The sequence below is a fragment of the Dioscorea cayenensis genome, chromosome 20, assembly GCF_009730915.1.
Source record: "Dioscorea cayenensis subsp. rotundata cultivar TDr96_F1 chromosome 20, TDr96_F1_v2_PseudoChromosome.rev07_lg8_w22 25.fasta, whole genome shotgun sequence".
Lineage (NCBI taxonomy): Eukaryota > Viridiplantae > Streptophyta > Magnoliopsida > Dioscoreales > Dioscoreaceae > Dioscorea > Dioscorea cayenensis.
In genome coordinates, this window is record NC_052490.1 from 31,124,625 (window position 1) to 31,139,649 (window position 15,025).

General features: G+C 35.9%; 1 protein-coding gene and 1 pseudogene across 1 annotated transcript in view; both read left to right on the top strand.

Annotated features, from left to right (window-relative positions):
- The window catches only part of LOC120251583 (probable LRR receptor-like serine/threonine-protein kinase At1g53430), a 7,569-nt gene extending 5,598 nt beyond the window's left edge, over positions 1 to 1,971 (top strand). The window contains exons 22-23 of the mRNA XM_039260157.1: positions 958 to 1,108; positions 1,369 to 1,971. Of these exons, the coding sequence (XP_039116091.1) occupies positions 958 to 1,108; positions 1,369 to 1,713 (496 nt within the window). The 3' untranslated portion in view covers positions 1,714 to 1,971. The remainder of the gene's footprint in view (positions 1 to 957; positions 1,109 to 1,368) is intronic.
- Positions 1,972 to 5,608: 3,637 nt separating this feature from the next.
- On the top strand, positions 5,609 to 12,621 carry LOC120251444 (annotated as a pseudogene).
- The last annotated feature ends 2,404 nt before the right edge of the window (positions 12,622 to 15,025 follow it).

The following is a 15,025-nucleotide window of genomic DNA, read 5'->3' on the forward strand; positions in this document are numbered from 1 at the left end:
TTTTTTTTTTTAAAGGAAATGGAGGCAAATGCATTGATGTTATTTATCATTTTGAACTACAAGTTTTTTGAAATTTTATCTTGCAGAACTCATAAAAAGTTTAGAGTTGCAGACTGGATACTTCACTTTAATACAGATAAAAAATGCAACCAGGAATTTTGATGCTGCAAATAAAATAGGAGAAGGTGGTTTTGGGCCAGTTTACAAGGTAACTATATTCCTTTCTTTTTCTGTCTGAAATATCAAGGTCCTTTTTACAATCCTGCATGGTTTATTTAAAGATTGGAGTAAATTATCAACAGGGTGTTCTGCCGGATGGTTCTACAATTGCTGTGAAGCAACTTTCTTCAAAGTCTAGGCAAGGAAATCGAGAGTTTGTAACTGAAATTGGCATGATCTCTGCATTACAACATCCCAATCTCGTCAAGCTTTTCGGATGTTGCATTGAAGGGAATCAGTTGTTGCTGATATATGAATACATGGAAAACAACAGCCTTGCAAGTGCTCTATTTAGTGGGTGTTTTTTGTTTTTATGCTAATTATCTACTTTACCATTTCTACTATTATTTCCTGTAAGCACTTGCACGCCGAGTAAAATGAAAGGCATGGATCTTTACAGGTCGTGATAGAGATCGTCTAAACTTGGATTGGCAAACAAGACATAAAATTTGCCTTGGCATAGCTCGTGGCTTGGCATATCTCCATGAAGAGTCAAGGTTGAAGATTGTACACAGAGACATCAAAGCAACCAACGTCCTACTTGATAAAGATCTCAATGCAAAAATTTCCGACTTTGGTTTGGCTAGGCTTTCAGATGAAAATGAAACCCACATCAGCACTCGAATTGCTGGAACAATGTGAGCAAAATATTATTGTTTTAAGTTTCTCAAATTTTTGGTTGTTGTTTGTCATGTAATGTTCTATTCAATTTTGTCTTGAGAGTAACTTCTTGTGCAGAGGATATATGGCGCCAGAGTATGCAATGAGAGGTTACTTAACAGACAAGGCCGATGTATACAGCTTCGGAGTAGTTGTGCTGGAGACTGTCAGTGGAGTGAGCAACACAAACTACAAGCCGAAGGAGGAATGTGTATACCTTCTTGATTGGGTGAGTAATTCTTGAAATTCAATGTGACAGCATCATAAACTATATCAAGGATAATTTGTTAGAAATGCTGATTATTTAGTTTGAATCTTATCTCATATTTTACAAGTTCTCTTCTTCCTTTTATTATAACATTTTATCACAAATTAATGTAAAAGATTTAACCCAAAAACTAAAGCTAATAGGTTGAGAGAACCAGACTTATATGTTCAGCAATACGGGACTTTTAGTTAGTCTAACGTAATTGATGCAATGTCTCTCAGGCATATGTTCTACAAGAGCGCGGGAGCTTGCTTGAACTTGTCGATAAAAGCCTCGGTGCTAATTTCTCGGAGAAAGAAGCACTGCAAATGTTGAATTTGGCTCTTGCATGCACAAATCCTTCACCGTCTCTTAGGCCTACAATGTCTGCTGTTGTGAGCATCCTCGACGGAAAGCACACTATGCCGACGTCATTTGTAAAACCGGTTGTCTCAAGCAGTGATGATGCTCGGTTTAAGGCATTGGATAAACTCTCTCATGACAGACAGCCAACCAACATTTCCATGGATGGTCCTTGGATCGATTCTTCAGCATCTTTACAAAGTAGTTATGAAGAAAATCACTAGCACAAGAGATTTTTCGTCAAGCCAGCTTCTCCCGGATCGCACAGATTAGCTTTTTTTCCATTGATTGTGAAAATTTGCATGTTCTTCAGAAATAACATTGTACAGAAATCCTTTACACATGTATGTTCAAGTACAATACATTTGGATTCTTCAGCCGTTTTTTTTTCTTTCTTTTTTGGGTATCTTTATACATGTATGCTCAAGTACAATACATTGTACAATACATGCATGTTAGTAATAAGAGCACAATTTGAAATATCATGGCATGTCATTAAGTTCAGTTCTAAGTTTCTGACAGGAAATTGTGTAAAAAGAGATTTTTGTTTGGTTTTATAAATTTATGAATATTATTTATTTGTTTTGAAAGCTCTTCTAATTATTTTTCATATTATCTTGTGTATATTTAATTCTTTAAGCTAACAGGCCTTTGATTCAACAGGATTGATCCCACTATAAAAAACATTGGTGTGACCCCTAATTGTATATGCACTTGTTGCATTTGTAAAAAAAAATAAGCAACTCTACACAGTATATTGCAATAAGATAAGAAGTAGCAGAAAAAAATAACTATGTTTTTAGGTGAAACCCCGGAGGCATCAGCAGCAGAAATACGTAAATGTGTTGTGGGTACACTTCTAGTTACCTACCTAAATATTCCAATCTCCGGGATAAGACCGCATAAACAAGATTAGGAGGGGTTGATTCTCAAAATTAGAAGGCAATTTCATCATGGAAAGTGAGACATCTGTCATTAGGGGGAGGCTCACCCTTGTGAATTCTGTACTCTTGGCACTCCCAACGTACTAGATGTCTATTTTTTCCCTTGCCTTGCTAGGTAATCAAGAAAATTGATAGAATTATGAGGGATTTCTTGTGGTCGGGCCCGGAAATTGATCATCATGAGTGCATATTAGTCAGTTTGAAAAATATATGTCGAACTCGCGACCAGGGGGTGGGGTATTCTTGATCTTCCCACTTTTAATCAAGCACTGCTGGGGAAGTGGTGGTGGAAGTTTTTGACGATCCCTGATTGGTGTGGTACCGCGGTTATTCAGTTTAATTACGGCGGGGCTCGTTGCAACATGTTCGAGAGACAAACAGGTCGAATCTCTTTCTTTTGGAAAGGAGTTGTTAACTGCTTACCGGCCTTAAGAGGTTGTACAGTGCTTAAAATCCATACGGGTGTGTAGACTCTTTTTTGGCAAGATCATTGGCTGGATGGCAGAGCGCCAATGTACTTATGGCCTGAGGAATTTTTAGCTAGCCAACAACCAAATGGTATTGTCCGTGACCTTACTTACCTGCTAGAGAGGACTCCTTTTGTTGACAACCCAAATATTCTACAGATCAGAGACTTATTGAGGACCCCGAGGGGCTACTTGAGTGATAAAAAATGGTTGATGCTCACAAGGAATGGTACCTTTTCTATGAAATCTTTCTATAACTTTTTAAATGATGGAGGATTGGGCTGCTCGGCCGCTAGGTTCTTCTGGAAAAATACGTGCCCTAAGAAAATCAATTTATTCAATTAGATGGTGTGGAAAGATAAGATCCTTTCTTTGGAGAATCTTGTGAAAAGACGATGTAATCGGCTACCAACGGATACATGTTTTTATGTCATTCTGGTACTGAGTCGGTTGACCACTTGTTCATTAAGTGCCCTTTTGCTCAACAGGTGTGGGACTACTTTGTGCACCTTCTACCTCTGCCGGACCCGCCTCCCTCTATGAGTGTCATCTGGGGATCTTAGAGATCATGTTTAAGACAGTCGATTAGGGATTTGGGGGATTTAGTTGTTAAGACCCTTTGTGTGGAACATTTGGCTTGTTAGAAATAATTGCATCTTTAATGTTAATGTGGTTCCTGCTTATATTCTTATCTTGAAGATTAATCGTATGCTTTTATCCTAGTTCTCAGCAACGATAAAGAGATCCCAAGCGAAGTTAGAGGATTCTATTGCTATTATTCGGAGGAGCCTGGACTTCTTAGGTCATCGATGGAGGAGATTGGTAGGGATGCCATCTTCGGAGGAGGGTCATGATCAGGACGCAGGCTAAAGGGTTGCTGGTGTTGGAGTTCAGGAAGCTTTTCTGCTTTTTTAACTTTTTGCTTCCTCTCTTTTGGGTGTTGTTGTAGTAATTGTATCGCAGCTAGTGGTTTATTTATTTTGATATAGTTTGTGTCTCACCAGTCCGGTAGAAGCTACTATATTATTTTTGTTTTAATTGAAGTGTTTTATTTATCTTTTAAAAAAATAAAATAAAATGAAAACTATGTTTTTTTATAAAATAGAAAAACTATAAATGCATTAAAATAAAAAAATAAAAGTACAACCATAAAAAAACAAGGATAACTGTGTCTGTAGCATTAAAAAGATTCTTCATTTAATTATTAACAATCATTGGTTTATATAGCTTTTTATTTTTTTCCGTTTTAGAAACATGCTTTCTATTTCATTGTTGGTCACTGTGCCAAACGATCATTAACATCAATTGAGCATGTGCCCACTAACCACTGAATTTTATTTTCTTTGCATATTATTTTGCCCACATTTTACAAAGAAAAAACAATTAAAAAAAATTGCATTTGAAAAGAAAAAAAGAAACATTGGTCAAGGATGTATGGCTAGCAATAAAATAATAATAATTTATAGCGATTTTCTACACTTTCATTTTTATATGTGCATATATAAGTGTGGACACTAGAAAATTGAAGTTCTTACAATATATATATAGCTACCTATTACTCTGTTATTATTTAAAGAATATATTAAAATATATTAAAAAAAATTATACTATTGATATGTATATTGTTAAATATTTTGCATATTATATACAACCATATAATTTACATGTTTATTTTTTTTATATTTTTGCTGTAATTAGCGTATATATAAAGAAAAAGTGGAAAAATGTTATTTGAGAGAATACAAAGTTCATGTAAACAAAGTGAAAAAGACTAAATACTATTTGTTCTTATTACATAAGAGCTATTTTTCATTCTCCACACATGTTAACGATTATGGGTTCAAATATGTGATTTATCTATGTTTCTAAAAAAATTAATAATTAATATCTGAAAGATACAACTAGATCTGAGCCTCAATTTTTAAGCAGGAGAAAAATGAAAAACCTAAGTATGGTGAAACCTTGAAGCGATGTATATATATATATATATATGTGTGTGTCATTTAGTATATTTATTAAATTTGTTGTTAAATTAATATATAATATAATATAATATATATAAATTATTCATTAATTTATTTTTTTTTCTTTATTAACAATATAAATAAACCAACTAAAGGGTTTATAATCTAGCGATACTTGTGTGAGATATTTAAAAATCTCGAATTTAAGACATGTTAGAACCATTGATTTGAATGAGTGGCTGATTATGGGTGAAGGCTCATAGTGCAAATCCGATATCCCCAACTGAGACACCACGTGAAAAACAAAAATAAGACATTAAAAATTTTCAAGTTCAAGACATATTAAAAGCATTGATTTAAACAAATCATTGATTATAGGTGCAGATTTATAATTAATGCGAGTTTATAATCTGAACCTTTTTTTTTTTTTTATTGAGAATGCATAGATTAGATAATCAATTTTCGACCCATGCACACTCACTTGTTATTTTTTATTAAAAAAACACTCTATATATATATATATATATTAATAATCTTCGACCCATTCATAAGTCATAAGGGAAGAAGTCAAGGATATTAACTATTAAGTTATTGCTGCAGTGGCTATAAATATTTAATTCATAAAAAATCTGAACCAAAGATGGGATTAGCTAGAGCGACGACTTTCAGTCAACTTTGACAAAACGTTAATGTGAGCTCATTAAATTATTGAGTTGCTTCCAGTTGTCCTGATGTGCTCCTACTTCATATTTTTATAACTCTATATACTCACACACACTCTCACTGTCTACTCACTCTCTTATCATTTGATGACGCCCACTTCTTAAGACCTTCAGAAGAGCCTAGAGAGAGAGAGAGCATTGCTCTCAATTGCTCGCATAGATAGAGAGGAAAGGCGGGAGGAAAATGAGGCTCAGAGGAGCAGCAAAGCATGATGTTGTTCCGCTGCTTCTCTTTTTATGGCTGTTTGTTTGGAGCTGTTCTCAGACTCTCCGTTGCCAAGCCCAGCTCTTGGATCCACATGAAGGTTTTGCATTTCTTATCCATTCTATGTTGAATTTGAATTTCCTCTTTGTTTATTCTTCACTTCACATTCCATCAATGGAGATCTTGTTTTTCTTAATCTTTTTTTGTTGTTTTTTATTTCAATCGATGAAAAGAGCTTGCAATTTTTGATCTTTTTGAATGTGATTCGTTTTCCTGCATCCAGATTCATAAACTATGGCAAGCTTTCAATTATTGTTTAGCGTTAATTGCCCAAAAAAAAAACAAAAGGCTTTTTTGGGCAGCCATTAGGTCCATTCATTATCTGTACGTTTTGAAGGAAAGCTACTTGTCAACGCTGATGGCTGTCTGGATGTATGGGACCACGCGTTTCAGTCATGGACCCAGCTTTCTATTCAAAGCCGCATGCTTCTTCTCCTAATTTGAAGTTGAAATTTATAAATTAGTGGCTATTTCTTAGTCTAAATGCTGAACTTTCAACATTCTTGAAGTACTCTTATAGTCAAAACTCATAATGCAAAAGTTCTTTTTTGGGAATGAATCCCAATAGCCAAGTTATATAATGAACTAAACGTGGTGGTGAACAGTGGGGGTGCTGAAGAAGATAGGATTGAAGTTGGTGAAGCAATGGGACTTCACAGAGGACCCATGCAAGGGGACCCCTGCTTGGGTGGACCCCAACTCCAACAAGGATGTCGCCGTTAACATCACTTGTGGCGCCTGTAACTCTACCTACTGCCATATCACCGGCTTCATGGTCAAGAGCCAGAACCTCACTGGTTCACTCCCTGATGAGTTCTCTGAACTCACCTTCCTGGAACTCATGTAATTATTAATCTGTTGTACTTGTTTTCGTGTGCAATTTATTACTTGTTCCGTTGTTTTAACTTGCATTTTGTTGGTTAATTAACAGAGATCTTTCGAGGAATTATCTTAATGGCACAATTCCTACTGCATGGGGCTTCGCTCCGTCTCACCACCCTGTGAGTTTTTATCATTTTTGTAAAGTAAGCCGCTCGAGTTACTCTGTAAAAATTCTTTTTTTAACTTGTATGTAAAAATATTCTTTACCTTGTAGGGCTCTTTTCGGAAATCGTATTACTGGGAAGATACCTGACGAGCTTGGTAGCATCACTACTCTCCAATACATGTATGTCCATCTTTTATTTCGTTGTGTTGGTGCTTCCAATTTTTTTTTCTTCATGTTTTGGTTAACTTTTTGTTTTGTTTCAGAACATTGGAAAATAATCTGATGCAAGGCCCAATTCCAAAATCTCTTGGCAAACTGATAAATTTAGAGAAACTGTGAGTTATTTCTTTATAGTTTTTGGAAGTTGATCTCATTCCAAAGTAAAGGAAAAGATCTTAATAAGCTGCAGAGTGATTCTGTTGTGTTATGTTCTTTCATGCAGACATCTCCCAGCAAATAACTTCACGGGGGAGTTGCCAGAGTCATTGGGTAATCTCAAAAATATGACCGACTTGTAAGTCATTCATATTCAATCAATGCTTGGTTGGTGCTTAATTAATTAAATGATTCATATTATATTCATCAGTAGTTCTAATTAGCTTCTCATGAAACATCCATATCATTTTTTTTTAATTTTCAGCCGAATTGACGGCAACCCAATCACTGGCAAAATTCCTAGTTTCATCGGAAATTGGGCACAACTCCAACGATTGTGAGTACAATGTTAATAAGAGACAAATGATTTTGCCAACTCTTTCACATATTTTAGAATGAACATAGTGATTAAGCTTGAATCTAAATGCAGAGACATGCAAGGCACCGACTTGGAGGGGCCATTTCCTTCCATTTTTTCTACTTTGGAAAATCTAACAGAGCTGTAAGGATCATTGGGTATTATGTCCAACTGATAATATGGTTGCTTTTGAATTATTTGGTTTCAATTTGTGCTTATGTTGCAGGAGAGTGTCTGACCTGAAAAGAGGTGATGGGAAGTTTCCACCATTGCAGAACATGAAAGGAATGAAGGAGTTGTAAGCACCCTTTCCGTTTTTTGTTTTCTTTTTCACTTATATGGTCTTTTCATTTTAGGTACATTATTTTTTAATCTAAATCTGAGTATAATTATCATAAATTTGTGGTTGATGCAGGGTTTTGAGGAACTTATCAATATCGGGTGAATTGCCAGAATATATAGGGAATATGACAAATCTCAAACTCTTGTAATCTTCTTCCATCACTCTCTTCTTTTTATACTTGATATAGCTTGTGGATAATTTACTTCTTTTATCACCGGTATTCGCTTTAACTTTTAGTTTTCCAATTAAAGTATACCAACTATCATATGATTGTAAGATTGATACCTCTCCTTCAACCTCATCAGATGATTAGAGAAATTACGTCATTGTTTCTACATGGATTTAAATTGAAACATGCTTTTGCTTATTGGAGAAAGCAAGTAATTCAATGACCCTGATTCTGAAGCAAATCTGTGACATGTTTAATTTTTGCGCTTTTTTCTGATAAAGTAATTTTCTTGCAGAGATCTGAGCTTCAATAACTTCACTGGGCCTATTCCAGACGAATTTAGCAGCCTGACAAATGCACATGGATTTTATGTGAGCTTACCCCCATCTCTTATGATGTGTCTATTGCTTTTCCTTTTTTTCCTTCTTTCATCTAAGTGAAAAGCATATTGACTAGTAACGCCAATTAATGCAGGTACCTTACCAATAACCAGCTAAGTGGGGCAATACCAGATTGGATTTTAACTAGTACAAAGCATCACAGGTATGCTATGTCAACCAGAAGAATTTCAGAATGATTTGATCATTAATTGCAATACTTTTTTTCCCATATTGCATACCCAGACTCATGTACTCCATGTTACAGTGATCTGTCATACAACAATTTTAGCAGTTCCAGCGCACTGGACAATTGTCCTAATATAGGAACTGTGTAAGGATTCACCTAATACTCTTGAACATCCATCCCTTAGCAGTGATTGATTACCTATTCACCCGGTTTCTTTTCACTTTATGCTGCAGGAATTTGGTTTCTAGTTATTCTTCCTCAACTAGCAAAGCTGTAAGATTTTTAACTTTCATTATGAATCTGGGATAGAGTAGCCCTGGTTGTTAATCCCTTCAAATTTGGAGTAAGAACATATGTTTTTTTACAGGGTTGCACCATGTTTGAGGAGGAACTACCCTTGCCCAGCAAAAGCAACAAGTGAGCATCTATATTTTTTAAAATGTTTTATCTAGTCTAATGGTATGCATGCATTTATGAAATACTGTTTTAATAAAGAACAACGAGTATGTATTATATCATGTTGGACGTATTTCTAGCTAATCATGCATGCGCTCCATAACTTTAACAGATTACAAGTTGTTCATAAACTGCGGTGGTGGCATAGCAACCATTGGCAAAGATGAGTACCATCCTGACACAGACACTCAAGGTGCATCATACTTCAATTCTTTCGGGGACAAATGGGCTTATAGCTCTACCGGTGACTTTGTGGGCAATGATGACCAACCATACATTGCAACAAACATATCAGTTCTGAACATGCCCAATCCAGAATTGTACATGACTGCCCGTCTTAACCCTCTTTCCCTAAAGTATTATGGCCTCTGCCTTCAGAACGGAAATTATAAAGTTGATCTACACTTCGCTGAGATAATGTTTACTGATAATCAGACTTACTTCAGTCTAGGAAGGCGGTTGTTTGATGTGTCTATCCAGGTTATTTCTTATTGCATTAGAACATTTTGCTCCCTAATTCATCACTCTTCTACATATTACTTCTTGTTAGTGATAACCAACTAAGAATTGCAAACGTGGGAATTTTTCTGAAATTCTGCAGGGCAAGAAGGTTTTGAGGGACTTCAATATTGCAAAAGAAGCTAATGGAACTGGTCGGGCAATTGTCAAGAGCTATAATGCTAATGTAACTGGCAACACTTTGGAGATTCATTTCCAATGGGCTGGAAAAGGAACCAATGCCATTCCTCATAGAAGCGTATACGGACCTCTAATTTCTGCAATCGCAGTTACACCCAGTAAGCCTCCAAAAAGATGTCTTTCACTATCTTTGTTGTTTTCCCTGCAAGAAATCTAATTATTTCTTCTCTAGATTTTGAACCTGATACAGGTGAAAGAGAGCTTTCCAAAGCGGCTATTTTGGGCATTGTGGTTGCTTGTTGTGTGGTGATTGCATTGATCTCAATATTCATCTGGTGTTGCTGGAGGAGAAACAATAATCGAAACAGTGGTGAGATGATGAACTTGCTCTTTTGTCCATTAATCTTCATGTTGATTTTGTTTATTTCTTAATTAGTTTGATCGAAAAAGGTGAAACCAAATTTCATTTCCCATGGAAATCCTTGTCCTTTTCGCTTTATGGTGATCTGCTAATTGGTAATCTACAAGCTGAAAGTCATAATCTAATTATTGATCATGTCATATATTAAGCTTCTGCATCTGCAGCTTTTTGTATATCAAAACATCAGGCGGAAGTTTGGAACAAAACTCACCTCTAAGTTAATGAGATGGTACATGTATTTCATGAAATAAACACTAGCTGAGCAGCAGATAGATGAGTTAAGAGTAGGCCTAATCTTTAAAGAAAAAAGTCAGAAATCTAAATAACTGTGATTTGTTCAGAACAGTAGAAACCTATCTTTATTTTTTCAGAGCAAAAGTCATTGTTAAATTTCAATGAACAAACAAACAAACAGGAAGACTGTTAATCATTTCTTCTCTTGTTTCTCCCTTTCATTTTCTTGAAATTCAAGGATTTCCATTTTATGCTTTGAAATTTGTCATTTCAAACTATGAAGTACGTTGCATTGCTGTTGCAGAACTTAGAGGGCTCATGTTGCAGACAGGATATTTTACTTTGAGGCAGATCAAAACTGCAACCAAGAACTTTGATGCTGCAAACAAGTTAGGAGAAGGTGGTTTTGGGCCAGTTTACAAGGTATATATTTTTCCTCATTCTCAATTTACATATTTATCAGAGTTCTTTTTTCATCAAAATGGACAATTCATTAATCGAGATTTGTTTGAAAATGTGATTTACTCCATCCACAGGGTGTTTTACCTGATGGAACAGTAGTAGCTGTGAAGCAGCTTTCTTCAAAGTCTAGACAAGGAAATCGGGAATTTGTAAACGAGATCGGCATGATTTCTGCGCTGCAACATCCCAACCTTGTTAAACTTGTTGGCTGTTGCATTGAGGGGAACCAGTTGTTACTGATATATGAATACATGGAAAACAACAGCCTCGGGAATGCTCTGTTCGGTATGTATTTATATTTGCATGCTTTCACTCGGCATCATTCTCTGATGTTTACTTGTTCTGATGAAATTGGCCTATACGTTTAACTTTACAGGCCATCATGGAGACCGAGTAAAATTGGATTGGCAAACAAGGCGTAAAATTTGCCTCGGCATAGCTCGAGGATTGGCATATCTCCATGAGGAGTCGAGATTGAAGATTGTTCATAGAGACATCAAGGCATCCAATGTGCTGCTTGATAAGGATCTCAGTGCAAAGATATCCGACTTTGGTTTGGCTAGACTTTCTGGAGAAGATGAAACCCATATAAGCACTCGGATTGCCGGAACTGTGTGAGTATAACAAACATTATTGCTCAAACATGCTATATTATCCATGTACAGAACAAAGAATATAATACAAGATCAGCAATATAAGATTGTAACTATAAAATTAACTTCAAATCTAATAATTTGAATGTACAAAAAAAAGGCGAAGTCAAACAAAATTTAATTCCTACTGTTTGATCTGAAGATTGTAACTTGTTGTGCAGAGGGTATATGGCGCCTGAATATGCAATGAGAGGTTACTTGACCGAGAAAGCAGATGTTTACAGCTTCGGAGTAGTCACATTGGAGATTGTCAGCGGAATGAGCAACACAAACTACAGGCCAAATGAAGACTGTGTCTGCCTTCTTGATTGGGTGAGTAATCTTCCGTTTCAAACATCACATCAAAAACTTTCATCATGAATTAAAATACAATTAATTTACGCAACGCCATGCAGGCCTATGTTCTACAAGAACAAGGTGACTTACTTGAACTTGTCGACAAAAGGCTCGGTCCATATTACTCAGAGGAAGAGGCATTACAGATGTTGAATTTGGCTTTGACTTGCACCAATCCTTCTTCATCTCTTAGGCCTACAATGACCACTGTGGTGAGTATCCTTGATGGCAAGAATCCTGTTCCATCATTGTTATCCATGAATTCCACAGCCTCAATCAGTAACGATAGTATGTCGCCGGAAGTATCCATAGAAAGGCCATGGATAGACTCTTCAGTGTCTGTAGAGAATAGTCAAGAAGAAAACACTATAGTTTCATCGAGAACCAAGCTTATTTATGATCAATCAGGGTAATTCCATTGCTGCTGAAGTTTGTGTATATATACAAGAGCTTGCTTCCATGATCCAAAGGAGATCATGGTGCTAGTCAACAAGAGTACGTAAGTACTGGATAAGGCTTCAGTAGATGCAGACGTTGAACTTTTGTAGAGACTGTACTTGAGAAGAGCTATATGTATGCGTATGTATTTCCATCCATTGCCTGTAAAACATAGGCCAAGTGACTTTCTTTGTGTTATTGTAGTATGAATTTTGGTCATAACTCTAGTGTTTTGCATCCACTAGTTGACTTAATTCGTAGGACTTGCTGCTTTTTATCTCTATGAAGATAAATAAGTGCATGAAGTTTGCACCTCTGATTTTATGGTGAACCTTTTCGCTTATTTACTGGCAGTTCTAAATCTATTCTTTCTTAGTTGAAATTTTACTGAATTTTAGTAAACAATCATTATAAAATCTTATTAAAATTAGTTGATACTTGGTAGTCTTTAATTTATATCAAATTTTCTTTATATTTATATTTTATTTTTTATTTTTTTCTTGAACTGGTTTTTTATGTTTTTCAAAAAATATTAAAAAGTATAGAATACGAGTAATTTGGTAAAAAAAAAAAAAGTTATTTAATGTTTTTTAAATTTTTAAATGGAAGTATAAAAAAGACATGAAAATCTTCTACAAAAAGACATAAATTGAACATGAGCAAGTAATTAAATAAATAAAATAATTGAAATAAATTTCTAAAATATGTAATTTAATTTAAAAAATTCTTTTCATTTAAAATCATTCATGCAGCCTCTTTACCATCAAATGTACATGCCAATTTGCGGGTGACTTAATTCTCTTTCTAGTCACATATGGCTCTAGAAGAATGGCTAGAAACTATCTTCTTTGCCTTAATCTTTATCATAGCCTCATTGACAAGACGCGTGGAACAAATCTACCATTTGCCTTCCCTTCTGGTGTAACAGAAGATTAGCTAACTCTATTTCTAGGATTCTTGAACTAAGTTTGGGAACTTTTCCCTTTACTTGTCTTGGTATTCTTATCTCTCCTAAGAGACTGTTAGTCAATTTCAGCACATCCCAAACAAAGTGAAGAATGTTATTCATAATTGGAATCACTCTGCTTTTTCAACCGTTGGCAAGATTATTCTCCTGAATAGCTCCATTTTTGCTATCCCAAACTACATTCTGTCAATCATGAACTTGCCAAAAATTATCTTAGATAACATTTCTTTGCTGGCCAGAAACATTCTCTGGGGAACAAATGGCAATAGGAATGGTTTCCACTCAGTGGGTTGGACAACTACTACACTTAGCAAACCTGAGGGGGGACTAGGTCTTAGAAATCTAAAATTGGCCAGTCATTCTTTTATGGCCAAAAATATTTTTGTTGTTCTCAATGCTGATAACAAGATTTTGGTGGAAATTTTCAAACTTAAATATTGAGATTGGCATTTATGGAACTCCACTCAAATTTCTCATTCTTCCTGGTCTTATAAATCTATGTGCAACCCTGTCAACTTTCTGAAGCCTAACATCAAACTTCTTTCTTGCAATCCTCTCAATATTGATATTTGGAAAGATCCTTGCATTTTTTTTTTATCTCCTTATTGATAAAAAAAAAAACCCTACCTTTTTAAACATGTCTCTTCCATTTGAAAATATTCTTTTCTCTGATCTTCTCAATTCAAATGACTACCCAAATGGTTTTTGTTTGTTTATGCTTGAATATTATTTTGGCAGCAATTTGGACTGGAATTGGATTGAAAAAATTAAAATTGATGCTACTAGCAAAAACCTTTGGATATGGAATAATTATTCTTGTAGAACTTCTACTGCTTCTACTGTTTATGAGCATACTAATCGATTGTCTTCCCTTGCTGATAATTGGATCGGTTGGTCTATCATTTGGAAGCTCCCTCTCTTACCTCGCATTAAAGTTTTTTCTCCAGAAGCTTGCCCATGGAGAAACTCCTACCATAGCCTATTTATATCATTTTAACATTGGCCCAAATGAACCTTGCCCCCTCTGCGGTCTTGAAGTTGAGACAACTGAGCATTTGTTCTGAAAATGTTTAAAAATTATTCAGTGCTGGCATGAGCTCTTTGCGAAAATTGTTCTTCACCCAAATGAGATTAACTCCCTTAGTACGGGAGCCTAGCTTTTGGGGTTTTTTTTAGGAAGAGGAGCGGGGTGAAACCCACTAGAGACCCCAGGGGCGTGCACAAGCCTCGGTAGAACAAGTGGGGACGGGGCCACGCTCACGTGGGTGCTGGAACCACCCGTACACAATTACTATTCACAACTCCCAGAAATGTGCCCTCAGCCGAGAATCGAACTCTCACCACTCGATGAGAGTTCTATCGGCGACCCGTGTACCAATAGACCCGAAGACCCTCAGCCTAGCTTTTGGGGTTAGACAACCATCATAACACTTCTTCCTGCACTCCAGCGCTTATTGTTACGGTTGCTTGGCTTATCTGGAAACAATGATGCAATTTAATCTTCAATAATAAGCTGGTTAATTCTAATGTGATCATCACTCAAGCCTGCTCAATCTGCTTTGATTACAACTTGCGACATCACAGGATGCTGTCTAAACTGTCCTCTGATTTGAACACAATTACTATTTTCACATATGGCTCCTGTTGCTAGAAAAATGAAAATGCGGGTTTGGGTTTTAATTATCATTTCTATTTATTGTTCAATTCTGATCACAGTTGTCATGGGAGCCATGGTTGGAAACCAGATCGGATTTGCCACGACTGCCCG